The 17,070-nt window shown below is 43.8% G+C and overlaps 1 protein-coding gene across 2 annotated transcripts in view; it reads right to left on the reverse strand.

Moving 5' to 3' along the window:
• CREBBP (CREB binding protein) overlaps nt 1–17,070 on the reverse strand; it is a 132,133-nt gene that overhangs the window by 25,683 nt on the left and 89,380 nt on the right. The window contains exons 9-19 of one of the 2 annotated variants that reach the window (XM_060031649.1): nt 16,241–16,358; nt 15,540–15,711; nt 14,881–14,925; nt 12,495–12,619; nt 11,690–11,878; nt 9,614–10,030; nt 7,588–7,767; nt 6,388–6,577; nt 1,999–2,117; nt 918–1,157; nt 46–134 (exon numbers count right to left, since the gene is read on the reverse strand). In XM_060031649.1, the coding sequence (XP_059887632.1) occupies nt 46–134; nt 918–1,157; nt 1,999–2,117; nt 6,388–6,577; nt 7,588–7,767; nt 9,614–10,030; nt 11,690–11,878; nt 12,495–12,619; nt 14,881–14,925; nt 15,540–15,711; nt 16,241–16,358 (1,884 nt within the window). The remainder of the gene's footprint in view (nt 1–45; nt 135–917; nt 1,158–1,998; nt 2,118–6,387; nt 6,578–7,587; nt 7,768–9,613; nt 10,031–11,689; nt 11,879–12,494; nt 12,620–14,880; nt 14,926–15,539; nt 15,712–16,240; nt 16,359–17,070) is intronic. The other variant, XM_060031650.1, reaches the window with a different exon arrangement.

The following is a 17,070-nucleotide window of genomic DNA, read 5'->3' on the forward strand; positions in this document are numbered from 1 at the left end:
GACCTTCTTTTTGTCCCATGATTCAAGAAACTGCTCAAGGCTTACCTATTCTGATAGCTGTAGTAGGCAGCATCACGAGGAATTGTACACAGCTGCTTCCCGTAGCAGCACAAAGTCTGTGGGGAAAACTCATACTGCAAAAACAAAGGAGAAAATACTAAAAATATATCCCATTTACTGTCATGCAATGTTCTGTCCAATATGGAGTTAGATTTAGCTAGTAAATTATTTGTTAGTATACTGGATAGTTTTCTAACGATTCTCACATCTATTTAAAGACATTTCTGGATACAATAGGATAGAATTAGTGTCTAAGAGACTTTTTTTTTTTTTTTTAATGGCTGCCTTGGGTTTTTCGTTGTTGCGTGTGGGCTTTTTCTCCGGTTGCGGCGAGCGGGGCCTACTCTTCATTGAGGTGCGCGGGCTTCTCATTGCGGTGGCCTCTCTTGTTATGGAGCACGAGTTCTAGGCGCGCAGGCTTCAGTAGTTGTGGCACACGGGCTCAGTAGTTGTGGTTCACGGGCTCTAGAGAGCAGGCTCAGTAGTTGTGGTGCACGAGCATAATTGCTCTGTAGCATGTGGGATCTTCCCAGACCAGGGCTCGAACCTGTGTTCCCTGCACTGACAGGCGGACTCTTAACCGCTGCGCCACCAGGGAAGTCCCTAGTGTCTGAGAGACATTTGTTACAGATAGATGAATGGACACTGGGGCAGCCAGGAATGCTTAATCCAAGGTCTTCCCCCATAAGCACCTCTAGCTTCAGACAATCAACTGTTTTACAAGAGACCAGAATCCATCTGGGTCCTTCTCAGTACACAGGTGTGGCCAAAATACTGAGTTTATCATATCATCATAATACCCTTTTTGGCTGTATTAACAAGGGTAGTTCATTTTCCAGAAAAAGTTTCAACTGTACCTTGCGTCCACAGCAATATCCAAGGGATTGCATAACAGGGTCAATTTCTTGCTCAAAGACCTCTGCGAGCTTACTGCAGAACTTATAGACCCGGGATGTCTTCCGATTGTAGAGCCAGGCATTGTTGAACATGAGCCAGACGTCATCCACATACTGCCAGGGTTCCTGGTACTGCCCTGTATCCAGCTTCCGCTTGATGGTGGAAAGGTCCATGGGATTCTTCACAATGTCAAAATAATCCTGAAAGACAAAACGGTCTCAGTCTAGCATATCCCCCCCAAATTCCAAATGCCCATCTTATTTGGCAGCTTTATCTTAAAATAAAATTGAAGAAAGTACCAGTATAACTTCCATTTCTAATAGTGAAAAATGGGACTTGAAAAGAAAACAACTTCTGATCTTCCTCTGATTTTATTATCTAAAATTGTAATTAGTATTTTCAAGTGTGATCAAATTATTTCAAAAGCAAAGTTAAAGAAAAAATAATATTAAAAAACATATTTAATAAAACATGTCTTATAATGTCAGATTTTAAAAATAAGATTTTGATCCACCAAATTAAAATGGTGAACATATTTATCAGACAATATGTTTTTCTAGAGATTCATTCTTGGTCCTAGCAACCAAAATGAAATTCCAAGACAAACACAAACACAAAAGCAAAAATAGTAATACTGCTAAACAGAATCTGTTGGGTCACCATGGCCTTTGCAAGAGCACCCAGGGTTTCAAAGTGAGAGGCCCATGTGTTTTATAAGTGATGTTCACCAATTATTTAAATCCATTCCTGAATACAAAGTCTTACCCAAATATAAAGCAAGGCTACAGAGGCTGTGCGCCCCAGGGTGTGCTCCCCCCATCTCACTGCACCCCTTCCATGGACCCTGGGGCTTAACGGAACAGGGGGGAAACACACATTTCAGTCAGTAAGACAAAGGTGTATTATTGTTTTGACAGAAAATATTTTTTTACATTAGGAAAAAAATTCTTATTTTACCCAATTTTAAGAGATAAAATGAGTATCATGGATACTCATGAATTACAGTGGTAAAGTTATAATGTTTTTATGATATCAACTTACTGGAATTCCTAGGAGCTGGGGATCTACAGGCTGCCGAAAAGGTAGGGACTCTGGATCCTGTCGATATAGCGCTTCTAGGGTTGGCATCAGAGCCTGGCGCAACTCCTCCGGCTTAAAGACTGCAGTTAAAAAGCACAGGAAACGATGCTATTGACAAGGCACCCAGACTCTTCCTCTGTCACTTTTCAAATGGAAGCCTGGCTACTTCTGAGAAGGCCTGAATCATTTCCCTCCCAGCCGTGAAGCTTCCAGGAGTCCACGGACATTCTAAAGCTACGATTCAGGGATTCTGAAAACACAGTCACACTAGTTTTTAAAAACTGCATCCACATCACGAGGCAAAAATACCACACTGAGAAGTTTGCTTGTTCAACAAAAAGATTTCCAGTGCCAAAACTTGGTTGGAACAGAAAAAACGAAGCTAACTTTCTAATCTGCCTCATTGATCAAATGGGTGGGTACAGAGTCATTTTCACAGGAAGGGGCTTTTCCTCGCCTGAGGAAACGTTTGTGTCCTTGGCTGAAGTAAACTCAAACCACCTGAGAGGAATGGTTTTGTATTACAACCTCACAAATAAATGTATACAGTAAGAGAGCCACAAAAATAAGTAGCTCTCTTATTTTCCCCAGAAGTTCTGTACTGTGTACTGTCCCCTTGCACATGTACTAGTGCCCATGTCTCCAACCTCTTGGCCCACCCATTTCCTACGATGCCTTCTGTTGTCACCAGTGTAAGAACAAGCACTGGCTGCCAAATACATTCAGGACAGTCACTCATACAAACCCCTCGTGAGTTCTAAGGACATGGGAAACATGCCTGTGAAGGTGACACTGAGTGTCACACACCCCCTCGCTCACATACGCTCCTGCCCACAGAAAAATTAGCAGAGGCAAACACTGCAAAGATGTTCTGATGACTTAGGTTCTAAGTGATGTGAAGTTTCCACTTTGTGGTTTTTTGAATTTTGAAAAAATTTTCTACAACAGATACATAACAAATTGTAATTTATAAATCAGACTAAAATACCATAAAAACCTAAAGTTCCCGTTGGGAAGTGGTATGCATTGAGTATATCGAGAGATGAAAACACTGGCTGAGAAGTTTCCAGAAACTTTATTGACATCAGAGCCAGGGAATACCCAGGTATCCTGACTGACCTCCTGAGGAAACGGCCTCCTGCGCTCCAGGACACATGGCGGTCAGCAAGCATGGGAGACAGCCAGTGTAGACACTCCCATGCAGGTGCAAAGGCCTGGTCTAGGGAGCAGATGTGCCCTGTGGAGCCTTGTGAAACACAAACAAATCCTGCCTTCAGCTAACCCCTTTTCTTCCAGTCTGTTTTTACAGAGATGAAGCAGTGTTTGGTTTTCTTTGAATAACTCTTTATAAGAAGACAATTCGTTAATCAATAGCTTTTTTATTCTTCTAGACCAGGGGTCGCAAACCACGACCCACAGGCCAAATCTGGCCAGCTGCCTGCCTTTGTATGGGCCTGGGAGCTAACAATGGTTTTTAAGGTTTTTAATGATTAGGGAAAAAAAGAATGCTATTTTATGATACGTGAATTACACAAAATCACTTTTTAGTCTGACAAAATAAAGCTTTTTTAGAACACAACCGTCCTTGTTGTGCAGGTGTCCATGGCTGCTTTCGCACCACAAGGCAGGGCTCAGCAGCTGCAACAGAAACCTTATGACACACAAAGCCTAAAAGATGCACTACCTGGTGGCCCTAGACAGTCTTCTGATGCCCTGCTCCAGACCATCTCGTCTCCCAGTGCTGATCAAAACTAACATGGCCTTACGTGTATCTCACTCTGGATGACAGTTCACTCATTCACTAAACATTTAATACCTATGCCAAGGAGAAGTCATTTTCAAACTCCTGTCTTTAACAACCACACTGATGTAGTACGACTCCAAATGAGTGGAAGTAGCAGTCAGAAGCTGTATTTGAAACAAGTTCTCTGCCACTGATTAGTGTGGTGTGCTATGAGCAAGTCACTCCACTTCTCTGGCTCAAAACCTTCTCAGGACAATCAGGTGGGGACCACATCAGCAGTCCCCAAACCATGGCCCATGGATACCTTAGGGACCCTCATGCAGTCTAATATGGTAGCTACCAGCCATATGTGGCTACTTGAATCAAAATGAATTAATATTAAATAAAATTAAAAATTCACTTCCTCAGGCACACTTGTCACATGTCAAGTACTTAGGAGCCACATGTGGCTGGTGACTGCCATAACAAGAGAGTGCAGATATACAACATTTCCATCTAGCACTGCCCTAGGCCTTTTCTAGGGGTCTGTGAAATCCATTTCCATAATATAAAACAATTTTCATGATAACACTAAGTTATCATTTGCCTTTTGCACTGTGTGCTGACATTCACACAGACTGGGCAAAAACAACAGTGAATAAAATCACTAGCACTGCAGCATGACCAGGCTGCAGCTCCAAACTCGACTTCGTGGTCGCCCCGTTCTTTGCTGCTGCTGTGCATACACAGGAAAAAACGTCATCTGCACTTACAAGTGTCCTTGATGAACGAGTCAAAATTCTTACTTATATTAAATCTCGGCCCTTGGCTACACGTCTTTTATTCTGTACAACAAATTGGGAAGCTGTCTTAAAGCACTTCTGCTGCATGCAGTGGTTGTCTTGAGAGAAAGCACTTGTATAAGTGTTGAGTTGAGAGCTGAAGTAACTGCTTTTCTTCATGAAACACACAAAACTAGAAAGAATGGCTGATAGACAAGCTACAGTTACTCAGATCTGGGTATGTGACAGACATTTGCTCAAAAATGAACGAAGTATGCCAGTTATAGTTACTCCCAGGACAACTGACGCTACTTGTTACCAATGATAAAATTTTGACTTGCATCAAAAATTAGAATTTTGAAAAACCTGTATCATGACACGTGAGCTCGACAGCTTGTCAAAGTTTACACGACTTTCTGAAGAGACTCACAGTGATATTAATAAATGTGATTTTAAAAAATATCACATAATAAAGCATGTCAACATTTGGAAGATGAGCAAAACTCAGTGAGCCAAAGTCCCAGATGACCAGAGGATAGTGTTACAAAAAAAATCATGCAATGGCAAAAGATCCATTCAAAGTACAAGATGGACGATGGATTCTAACACCACAGAGTATGAGAAATTCAGGGCTATGGATTCAGATTTCCCACTGCAACTAGCCTTTAAGAAACTTCTACTTGTTGAGTTTTGGTATAGTATCAAAAAAGAATATTCACAATGACCTGAAAAGGCTACTAAAATACTCTTCTCTTTATTAACTACTAACCTGAGTGGGTCTGGATTCTCTTCATGTACTTCAACCAAACAACAGAATACAACAGCAAAGGCAGAGGCAGATATGAAAATCCAGCTGTGTTCACTTAACTCTCCGAGTAACAAAATTGTAAAACACAATGTCATCACTCCAACTATTTCTGTTTTGGAAGTTATTTTTAATTAAAATGTGTTATTTATGGGTGCCATGTAACAGATTTATTTTTTAAATAAATATTAAAAAAGACATCTAATAGAGTAAATAGTGATAGATGATCCATACAAACAAAAACTTCTCTGGGATCCTCGACTTTTAGGAGTATAAAGAGGTCTGAGACCAAAAACTTAAGGCCTGCTGTCCTCTATGATCTCCAGGGTCTCTTCCAGCAGCAAAACTATACAGTATCAGCCTTTCTAACACTTTTCTGCCGTCTTTCCTAACTGGATCACCTGCAGCCCTCAACTACCTGAGCCCCATCTCACATTCCTAACGGTCACCTGACAATTTGCTGACACCCTTACCTCCGTACTTTGGACACATCTCAAATACATTCTATCCAACTTCCACCGTGAGCCTGGCTCATCCTGCTTATTTCAGAACCCAAAGTATCTTCACTTACCTGCCGCCCTCCCTCTTCCTGCTGCACTAGTCAGTGGGTTCTACTCTCCCACCCCCTGACTTCGGGCACTTAGTTTCCTATCTGTATCAGCAGAAACCTAGAAACTTCAGTGCACAGGGTTGCCATAGTGATAATTTCCCTAACATCAAGCTTCCGGTCATCTTCCTGCTGGAGTCCATCAGTGGTTGTCCACGGCATGCCCAGTAAAGCCAGCACCACCCCAGACAGGCGGCTCATGGGCTGCTCCTCAGAGCCCTGGTCGTTTCTCGTTCCTACCACAGACCCCTGTGGGCTCACATCCTGGAGTTCAGCTCACTGTCACCATTTCTAAAACTTGCAGAATGGCAGGCAAGAAGGATAAAAGAAGAGATGGAATTCTTCTTCTGCTTTAGCTTTTAATCCACAGAATGCAATCCCAACACAATGGAAAAGCAGCACCATCCGGTAAGTTTACGAGAACATGACCTACTTTTTTTGCGAGGCTGAGAAGGAGAAGTGGACTGTGAGGCTGTCCCGTTGGTGCTACTCTCTTCTTCCTCTTTAGCTTCGACTTTCACTTCAGGTTTCTTTTCATCCACTTCCATTGGTTCCGACTTCTGCTCTGTTGTGTCTGTTTCTTCTTTAACTTGAGAAGATCCTTGTAAGTCCTCCTCCATGATCTTGAGAAAAACAAAATTACAGACAATGATATATGAATATGAAAGACTTTTATTCTAACTCAGCCTTATTGGAAGGCTCTTAAAAATCTCTATGGGCTTGTTAAAACCTTTCCCAAGTCAGAGCTGCATTGATCATTCCTTTTCTCTCCCACAAGAAGGGGTGGAGTGCCTGTTGAGTCACTTCAGTACAGCACCAGTGCATTACAGTCCTAAAAATTTTTAAATTTTTACATGCTAGAGTGCTTAAAAAACTTGTATACACATTGTATACACCAATTAACTGCCCAATAGTTTTACATATATTTCTAGTTTGGAACAAGAAGTGCCTTGAAAATTGTGGGAAGGATCAGAAATTCAACTGCTCAGAGGGCCAGGCAGGCGAAGCTAATGACAGCAGCAGGAGCTGTTGTGTGAGGCCGCGGGGAGCAGTGGACACTCTGGCAAACTAGAGAGCTCACGACCCATCTAAGAGCCACAGCTGGTGCCCCTACCTAGACTGCTGCCCTACAGGAACAGAAGCACAGTGCTGGCAGAGCTTCTCATTTTTCAAGAAAAGCCAGAAATCTAGAGTTTTATTTGTAATTTCCCATTTTAAAAATAATTGTGTGGGCCAAACAAAACACATTTATAGGCTGGATTCAGCCCACGGTCTGTCAGTTTCCAACTTCTGCTACAGGTTAATTAGTAAAAGAACACATCTCTTGTGCAGTCTAACTCTGCAGAATTATAAATGAATGAAGGATGGCAATGAAAAAGTTGCTGGATGATTTAAACATTTAAAATACAAGCCAGTGCTCTTCACTTCTGGCAAAATAAAATAAACCCATATCTCATATCTAAAAATAAATAACCAATCTGTTTTTAATCTCTTTCCAACTTGAACCACAATCGAATAGGATACTGAAACAGAGCAGGGACATCCACGGTGGACGCCTTGTGCCTCCCACGAGGACACCTCAGTGATGCCTCTGTGCGCAGTACATCTATTCACTCCCAGGAATGGCACCTACCGCAGCCCCAGGCTCTGCCTTGGGTTCACTGGCATCGGGCTCAGTGTCCTCAGTCTTGACCTCAGCCTTCATTTCCAGCATTGGTACATCGGGTCCTGGCTGCTGGGAGTTGGTTTCGGCGCTGGCCACTGAGGATGGAGTGGGGACCCTGTTATCAATGCTGGCTGCTGCCTGGGAAAGCTGTGGAGAAACCAAAATCATTTATCTCTGTAAACAATATAAATGATCTTAAACCCTGATGCTCACTCAACACACAGTTTCACGTTAATCCTTCTCAATACTAATCTAATAGGCACCTCTATTTGAGAGAACTGAAGAATAAGCGTTAAAATAGGAGTTCCAGAGAAATCAAAATCAGGCAGAAACACAACTGACTTCTTGCCAACAATGCAGAGATGGAAGAACAGAGCTTCCTACCTTTTGACAGAAAATTATTTTCTGGGAATTTTCTACCTAAGTCACAGAACCTCCTATTTTAAATTTAATTCCTTCCAATGACATTAATGGTTATGGTAAACGCTGAATAATAAATATATAAGTATATATGCTGTAGAAAGGGGAATAAAGTACCTATATGGAATAAGAATGTATAACTAGCCTGTTAATTATAGGAACAGTGGTGGAGGAGTAAACAAACATTAAGAGAAGGAATCCCAGGGCTTCCCTGGTGGCGTAGTGGTTGGGAATCTGCCTGCTGATGCAGGAGACACGAGTTCTTGCCCTGGTCCGGGAAGATCCCATATGCCACAGAGTGGCTGGGCCCGTGAGCCATGGCCACTGAGCCTGCGCGTCCGGAGCCTGTGCTCCGCAACGGGAGAGGCCACAACGGTGAGAGGCCCACGTACAGCTAAAAAAAAAAAAAAAAAAAAAAAAAAAGGAATCCCAGAAAGAATTGTAAATTTTCATAGATTTACCCAATGGAGTTTTAAGTAAACAAACAAAAGAAAACATAAAATTACAAAGGGATCTTACTTAGAGATAAGAAATATAAAGTAAGGATCAATAAGCACACTCCCTTTGGAGAAATACAAACAGTAATGTCATCTTGGGGTTTATGTTGGGGTTAATTTTGACATTTTATAAATAAATACCCTCAGTCCCCACAAATAAAAGATAATGTATTTTAGGGGGAAGAAGGTTTTTAAGTTAGACTGATAAGAAAACAGACACTAAGATTCTGGTGAGAACTGGGAGAAGAATGTGGAGGTGAGCAGAAGCAGCCTCAGGCCCCTGTGTCACTGGGGACAGCCCAGTCTAGGAGAGCAGGACTGGGTGCTGCCAGCAGACCATGGGACATGGGACACAGGACGTGGTGTGACCCTGCCACCTTCACCTCCCAGGAAGAATGGGTAAATCTAAGCCACAGAAGTGTTAACCTGAGCATGCCATTTTGTCATGAAAAAGAAAGGGCTTCCAGCTGGAAAACAAGGCTGATAGGTAAGGTCAAAGTACATACAACTAGAAACTTGACTTGTTTACCAAATCCTCATCACTACTAAAACTCAGAAGACGTCAATCTAGGACAGATAATGGGGGACGTACTGCTCCTATGGACAGACAGCTAAAAAATTTTACGGAGGGGCTTCCCTGGTGGCGCAGTGGTTGACAGTCCACCTGCCGATGCAGGGGACACAGGTTCGTGCCCTGGTCTGGGACGATCCCACATGCCGCGGAGCTGCTGGGCCCGTGAGCCATGGATGCTGAGACTGTGCGTCTGAAGCCTGGGCACCACAACGGGAGAGGCCACAACAGTGAGAAGCCCGCGTACCGCAAAAAAAAAAAAAAAATTCTACGGAGGACCCATGTATGAGTTCTTTTAGTTGTTGATTTCTAAAATCTGATATAATTGGGGAAGATAATCATAAGTCATGTCCTGCCTAACAGCCTTTGGAGCCAATGCTGGAAACAAAACAGATACTTTTTGCAACCGCACCAAGACTTGCAGTGACTTCATGACAGATTTTTTTTTACGGGCAAGTTCTCATCTAAGAGTCTTGGCCAGAAGACGACAGGCCGAGGGGCTCACCGGTGTGCCAGGAGGCTGGGTGTGCACAGGTGTCGGCTGCTGCTGTGACGACTGAGGGGTGGCCACGGACGGAGGCTGGACTGGGGTCTGAGGCTGTGGGGTCACCTGGGCCTGGGCTGCCGCCTGGACTGTAGGGGTGCTCTGGGTTTGGCTGGCACTGGGCACTGAGCCGGGAGTCGGGGTGGGAGTCTGCCCGGAAGACGACACAGGAGTTGATGGCTGGGTGGGAGCTGCTGGCTGGGGAGGAGTCATCCCAGGTGCCGCCGGATGCTGAAGAGACGGCATGCCTGCGGCCGTGGAAGCAGGAGGTGGAGTCTGGTGTAACGGTGACTGTGTCACTGGTGGGCAAGGCAGCTGGCTGGCCTGGGGCCCAAGCATGTTCAGAGGGTTAGGAAGAGCAGCACCAGGCACCTGTCCCTAACAGATGGAACAGAGTATGTTAAAATTATTTCCCCCATTTGAAAATGTGGCAATAGACTTCAAAGACTTAAATGTATGAAAATCTAATCATGGTTTCTTGATGAGGTCTGCTGACTGCACGGGAAGGTTCCATTTGTAAAACGTCATCGATCTGCACACTTATAGTAATGTGTACTTGTTTCTCATGCTTTGATTTACAAAAGTGTGGAAATCTCTGGCTTAAACACATATACACTCCACTTACTAGCTTCGTGCTCCATAATATCCACCCACAGCTTAGACCACTGGAAAAGGTATTTGTCTTTTTTTTAAAAATGAATTATGGAAACACTGAAATGTTTCAGTACAGTGGTTCTCAACTAGGGACATGTTTCAGAATTATTTGTGGACCAATTAAAAATCTATTCTGAATCACTGGTCTAGAGCAGGGATCTGCAAACTATGTAGAGTCCATGGCCAAATCCAGCTAGCTACTGGTTTCTGTCAATAAAGTTTTACTGGCAGGCAGCTTCGCCCATTCACTCATATGTGAATGCGCATGTCTACCGTTGCCTTTGCGCCACAACAGTGGAGCAGAGCAGTTCAAACAAAGAGCCCATGGCCCACCAAGCTGAAAATATTTACAGGACAAACCTGATAGCCCCTGTCTGGAGCAACAAAATTTATGGAAATTAAGAATTAATTAATAAGTATTTAGTGAGTGAATCTAATGTAGTCACTGCCTTTTATTCAATGTTACTTCATGTTAAAAAATTAAATAATGTATTTTATCTTTTGGGGGAAGACTTGGCCTGTTTTAAAAACACATGTACATTTGTATACAGCAGCAATCTGGTGTACTCTAGCAATTAACAAAAGGGGAGAAAGGCAGTAAAATGAATGGAAAATAGTTCTCACCAGCATTAGACTGAATAATTAAAAACACATTCACATTGTAAAGCAATTATACCCCAATAAAGATGTTAAAAAAAAACTAACACAACATTGTAAAGCAACTATACTCCAACAAAAATGAAAGAAATATACTGTACTGTGTATCTGACATTGCTAAAGAGTAGATCTTAAATGTTCTCGCCACAAGAAAAAAAATTGTGTACCTATGTGTGGTGATGGATGTTAACTAAACTTATTGTGGTGATTGTTTTGCAATAAAAAAAAAAACAAAAAAAACCACATTCAATAAGAAGAGAACTACTCAAATGATCCAGTTAGTCGGACTTCACCTGGGCAGTTCAGACAGACAGACAACAAGATACAAAGACCAAATCATTAAGAGTGAACTCATGGGACCTTTCCTCACTCCTTCTTTAAAATCCAGTGTCTCTCAGGATCACACGTGAAACTCAGAATTTACAATGCACAAACAAAAACCAAGAAAATGACAACTAAAAACCCTAAAACCAAAACAAAAGCACACAGACCAAAAAACCATAATCCATTCCACTTTTGTATGAAGTTCACCCCAAGATGGTATGACTAATTCCAAACAAGGTAAAAATAACAGAACAGAACAGGGGAAAAAAAAAATCAAGAGATGCTAGCACATGAAATGTTTTGTCTAGAATTCTAATTTCTGTGAACTAGGACATGCTGAGGTCAGTGGGAAGCTGGGGCTACATCACTGTAGGTGGCTCACAGCCCCAACATGAACAGTACCTGTGACACGCTGGCCTGGGCCGCTGGCTGCCCCATGCCCACGCTGTTCACGTTCAGCGCCCCGCTGGAGGACGGGAACTGGTTCTGTGGCAGGAACTGGTTCTGGGCAGGCGCCTGGGCCATCATGTTGTTGGCGTGTGTACCCATCATGTTCGGAGGCTGAGGCATTCGGGAAGGAGAAATGGCCATCTAAAAGACAATAAGCGTTACTGAGAGTTCAGAGGGCTTCAAGGGCCTGAGTCTTCAAGATAAACTAGAAGAGACAGAAATCTTCAAATCCTCCTCCCTTGCAGGAAGGGACCCACCACTCACTAAGACCTTCTGGCTCCCAGGCACTCTGCATGCTTTTCAGGCAAGGTCTCTAATAAGCCAGCTTCACACTGCCCTCTGAACAGAAACCAATAGTATGCTATAGTTTAAAGTTCAAAATATGCCTTTTATGAGTTCTCTGAAGCGTTTAGAAGGCAGCCGCAGGAGAGGAAGTTCTGACAGTCAACAGACACTGACAAGTCCCTCTCAGCCACATATCTGAGGCTGCCAACCCCATCTTCCAACAAAGTCACAGGTGCCTATGATTTGTCATTTCAATAAAAATAAGTAAGGTCAAATAATTCTTGTAGTAATAAGGACAGAGAGAGAGAGAAAAAGAGAGAGAGAAATATGAAGGAAATAAAGCATAAGCCAAATCCAAAGGAACAAGTACCACAGGATTTCCAGACGACCTACAAGTTTCCTGCTGAGAGAATTTTCCTTATTCGAGCAAGGCCTTCTCAGCACAGCTGAGGCAAATAGAAAAAGCACTTACCCCTGGAACGGAGCCCATGCTGTTCATCGGGACAGAGTGGTTCATGGGGGACGATGAGCGAGGTCCCATGGGAGCTTGTGGCAACTGTACATTCCCCAAGGATATTGGGTTAAATGAATTCATCCCTGTAAATGTACCCACAACGGTTCATTAGGAAAATCACTCACAGGAAAACAGAATGACAACTCACCAAATAAAACTCTAAGCCAAATAAGATGGAACACACACACAACATATACAACTGAAAGGAAAGCACTCAGTTAATCAGAAAAGATGGCTAAATAATAGACTGTTCATATCCAGAGAAGATGGCACCAAGGTAGTGGTGGTGAGGGTGATAGGATGGGGTGGGTGGCAGGGCAGCATGAGCACAGGAAGGCAGAAAGTCAGGTAAGCCATGAGTACGCAAGGCCGGGGCAGCGCTCGGCACCGAAGCGTCCAAGCGACAAAGTAGATGGGGGGAGCGTGGGAAGGCGCTCCCACCATCTATGGAGGAGGTCAGCTAAGGCCAGGGCACCCGTCTGAGCCAACCCCTCAGAGCCTTCTGGAGCACCTGACTCCCATCTCCTCTCCTGCAGGACGCCTGTTCCCATCACTCCAGGCCTCCCAGCCCTTTGGCTGGGTTTACATTTATTGTTGGAATCTGGGGTAAGACTCAAAACATGGTTTTAGTTTTGCAAGCACATTATGCATTTAGAAAGTGCCCAAGGGTTGGCAGTTCGCAACCTCAGCCTCCTCTCCATAGACTGGAAAGATCTCACTTTCACAGCTACCTTGGCCTTTCCAGAGGTGCCACAGAATGAATGACACCTCACTAGCTGCCATGCAGCTCCAGACCACGAGTCTCTCTCTTTGTAATTTCCCACAATACACTGTAAACTCTGAGCTCAACATAAATGCTGGTTCAATAAGTCTTAGGCCCGACGCTGGCATTTAACAGAATCCTTGAGGCGCTGCCTTAACACTGTGTAGTATGAGAGGCCGTCAAACAACATGTGCCTCCTTCAGCACCACCAAGAAATGTCACCCTAAGTAACCAGCACAGGCCCAGGACTTTCCAGGAAGCTTATAATACAAAAGTGTCCCACTCTCCTTGAGGGTTTTATTAACAAGAGAAGATTTTATTAAATAAAAGATGTACGAAGAAATGGCACCATAAAAAGTCCCTCTTTACAGACCCAGACAGGTCGGTAAGCGGGGCATGTGAGCACGTCCCTAGAAAATGCCTTCCACTCTGCTCAACAGCCACCTCCTCAGATCCCAAAGCAGCAGAGTCTTCCAAGTCATCCCCGACACAGCACTCAGCCACTTTCCTAAGGCTCCATTTCTCTGACTTTGTGATTTCTTTCACCCTTCATATCTAGTCCACCTAAACAAGTCCCTGAAAAGTTTCCTCCACATCAGTTTATCTACCAGGTCTTTTTCAGTACGCAGTACGATCACCACGGCTTTTAAAATGACCTCTTCTCCCCTCTTGAACTACTCTACACACAGCAGCAAGGCCTTGCTTTGGAATCTTCTGGATAGTGTCACCACCTTATTTCACAACCTGTAAAAACATCCTACTGTTCAAGTCTCAATTTGACAAGAGCCATAAAAGCTTTGAAATGACCCTCACCCCCAAACTCCCAAACTAAAATCACTGCTTCAACAACCACCAATAAAAAGACTGCCAGTAGCGCAGCTTGATGAGGGTTCTCTGAGCACAAACCCTCCTCGGCCAGCTGCAAGCAGGCATGGCACCTGTGCTCACAGGGCCCAGAGCAGTCCCCACTTTCCTCACCTCACACCCCCCACCCACAGTGCTTCTGCCCCAGGATGGGCTTGATGCTCAGAAATGTTCTGAAAAGTTTCTTTCCCCCACCTCCAATACAATGCTTTTTTTGGGAGACTTCCTAAGAATAATGTCTTCTCTTGCCCATCAAAAAAAAAAAAAAAAAAAGGGCTTCCCTGGTGGCGCAGTGGTTGAGAGTCTGTCTGCCAATGCAGGGGACACAGGTTCGTGCCCTGGTCCGGGAAGATCCCACATGCCGCGGAGCAGCCGGGCCCGTGAGCCATGGCAGCTGAGCCTGCGTGTCCGGAGCCTGTGCTCCGCGACGGGAGAGGCCACAATGGTGAGAGGCCCACATACCGCAAAAAAAAAAAAAAAAAAAAAAGTTAACTCCTACTTCTGATCTCCTTGGAGAGCTTTCCTATGACCTCCAAACTTTCAAATGCAACAGATATTCATACTACCTGTGGACATGAACTCTGCTCATCAGCAAAAAGGAATGGAAGGAATAAGAGGAGGAGCTACAAAGAAATACAGAGGGAAGAGGACAAACCAATGAACTTTGTGGATGTAGAATGTTAAACCAAAATATGATTCACAACAATAGTTAAATACCTTGAGAAACCTGCATGCGATTCACTGGCAGAGGCATGGGCCCATCTATAATGGCAGGAAAAAAAAATGAGTTATTTAAAATAATCCTTGGGACTTCCCTGGTGGTCCAGTGGTTAAGAATCCACCTTCCAACGCAGGGGACGGGACGCAGGTTCGATCCTCGGTTGGGGAACTAAGTTTCCACACGCCGGAGGGCAACTAAGCCCGCACGCTGCAACTACTGAACACGCGGGCCACAACTAGAGAGCCCACGCACCACAACTAGAGAGAAGCTCGCGCGCTGCAACAAGGAGCCCACACACTACAGCAGAGGATCCCGCATGCTACAATGAAGATCCCAACGAAGACTCCGCGTGCCGCAACTATGCAGCCAAAAATAAAATAATTTTTAAAAAATTTTAACTTAATAAAATAATCTTTTAAACTTAAAGAGAAAACCAGGTCCAAAAGTGCTGTGCATTCTGATGCCAGCACACCCGCCTTTCCATGAGAGAGACTCAATGTCTAAACACAGGCCACTGCAGAAGGTCACAGCCACTACCACACAGGTTTCACAGCATAGGCTTCCAGAGAATATAATTCTCTATGCTTAGAAATACACACCAAACGCAGAAGGAAAAACAAGGCAACAGACTAAGGGCTGGAAATGAAGTCCTTACTTGGAGGTCTCACAGGCTGTGCCTGTGGTATCCCAGGAGGCTGTGTCCCGGGGGCTGGTAAGGCTGGCTGGTTACCCAAGATGCCTTGTTTGTGTAAACGCGATCTCCGTTTTTCTTCTAGTTCTTTTTGTATCTTGTAGATTTTCTCTGCTAGTAAGTGATAGTACTCATCCTAAAAAGCAGTAATATTCAATACTACTTATTTGTAAAAAAAACAAATGATCTGGTTTTGTATGTTCTAACAAACTAATGAACTTTAAATTAAGTACATTGGCACAGGTAAGCATTCAGCACTTCTGATAAACCAGTGCCCAGTGATGTTACAGGAGTTATCAGATAGGAGGTACTGAGTGCTCATTACATTCATTCCACAGCTGAACCTCTTCTTGGACACTCACTGACACTGGCAATAACATGGACAAGTGCTGTGAACACTGCCGCTATAAAGTACACCCACGGATTAAAAAAATTTTATATACCTCATTTACTGCTGTAGCGGAGACATCTGTACTCTGTAGTTACAGAACAAGAGAGTTGTACAGGGACCTCATGTCTTAACTGGGAAGTCTCCCTGGTCAGTGCCCTCAAGTGATGAGTCTACCAGACTAACAGATGTCCCCACTTCCAGACAATAAGGCAGACAGATGCAGTTACAGCTCCCATAGGTGCTGTGCGTGGCTAGAACACAAATGGCAACCTACCCTGCTGTTGGCAGACTCATACATGTCCCCTTCCACTTTCTTAGCATAGGCCACCAGGTTCTCCATGCGGCGATCCTTCAGGGCTGCAGGGTCAGGTGTTGGGAAGATGGCTTGGACACTGAAAAGACAACACACACTCTCAATCTATTTTCAATACAATGTCTGTCTATGTGACACGGAAAGAGAAGAAACAATCGTCTACCTATGGGCGCAATACACTGCTGATAGAAACCCCCAATCTCTCTCGCCTAGTTCATGAATACACAAATGAAGTCGCTCTCTGGAGACAATACTGACCTGTCAATTTATCTACAAGTCAAACACACCCATATTTTGCTATTAACGATAAGTGCTGGACCATTCAAAATTCTCATTTTGAATTGCTAATTTTTAAACTACTTATTATAAAAACTTTTGATTAAAATAATGAAGGAGAAAACAAATCTCCAAGGGAATCAAGTTAACCTCACCTTCAATTTAACTTAAATAGCTGGAGAAAGTTAACTATTAATTTCCTGTATGTTAAACTGTATGATGGTAGTGTCATGCCATCTGTATTTACTAGGCCCAAATTCCTCCAATTCTCAGGGGTCTCCACAAGTATAACCTTGAGCCACAAAATAAGGCTAAGCTTCTGAGCTGATCCCAGGTCCCTGGTGCATCCCAGAGCTTAGAAAACAGGTCTGGCCCCCTGCAACATGGGTCACAGTTCATGTCCCTCTGTAGGACCCACTGGGGATGCAGCATCTGGGTCACAAGCATGTGACCCCCTTCAGCTGCTAGGGTACAATCACCTGGGGCGCAAGAGAACACTTAGGAATTAAATCAGA

The sequence above is a fragment of the Delphinus delphis genome, chromosome 15 (assembly GCF_949987515.2).
Source record: "Delphinus delphis chromosome 15, mDelDel1.2, whole genome shotgun sequence".
NCBI lineage: Eukaryota > Metazoa > Chordata > Mammalia > Artiodactyla > Delphinidae > Delphinus > Delphinus delphis.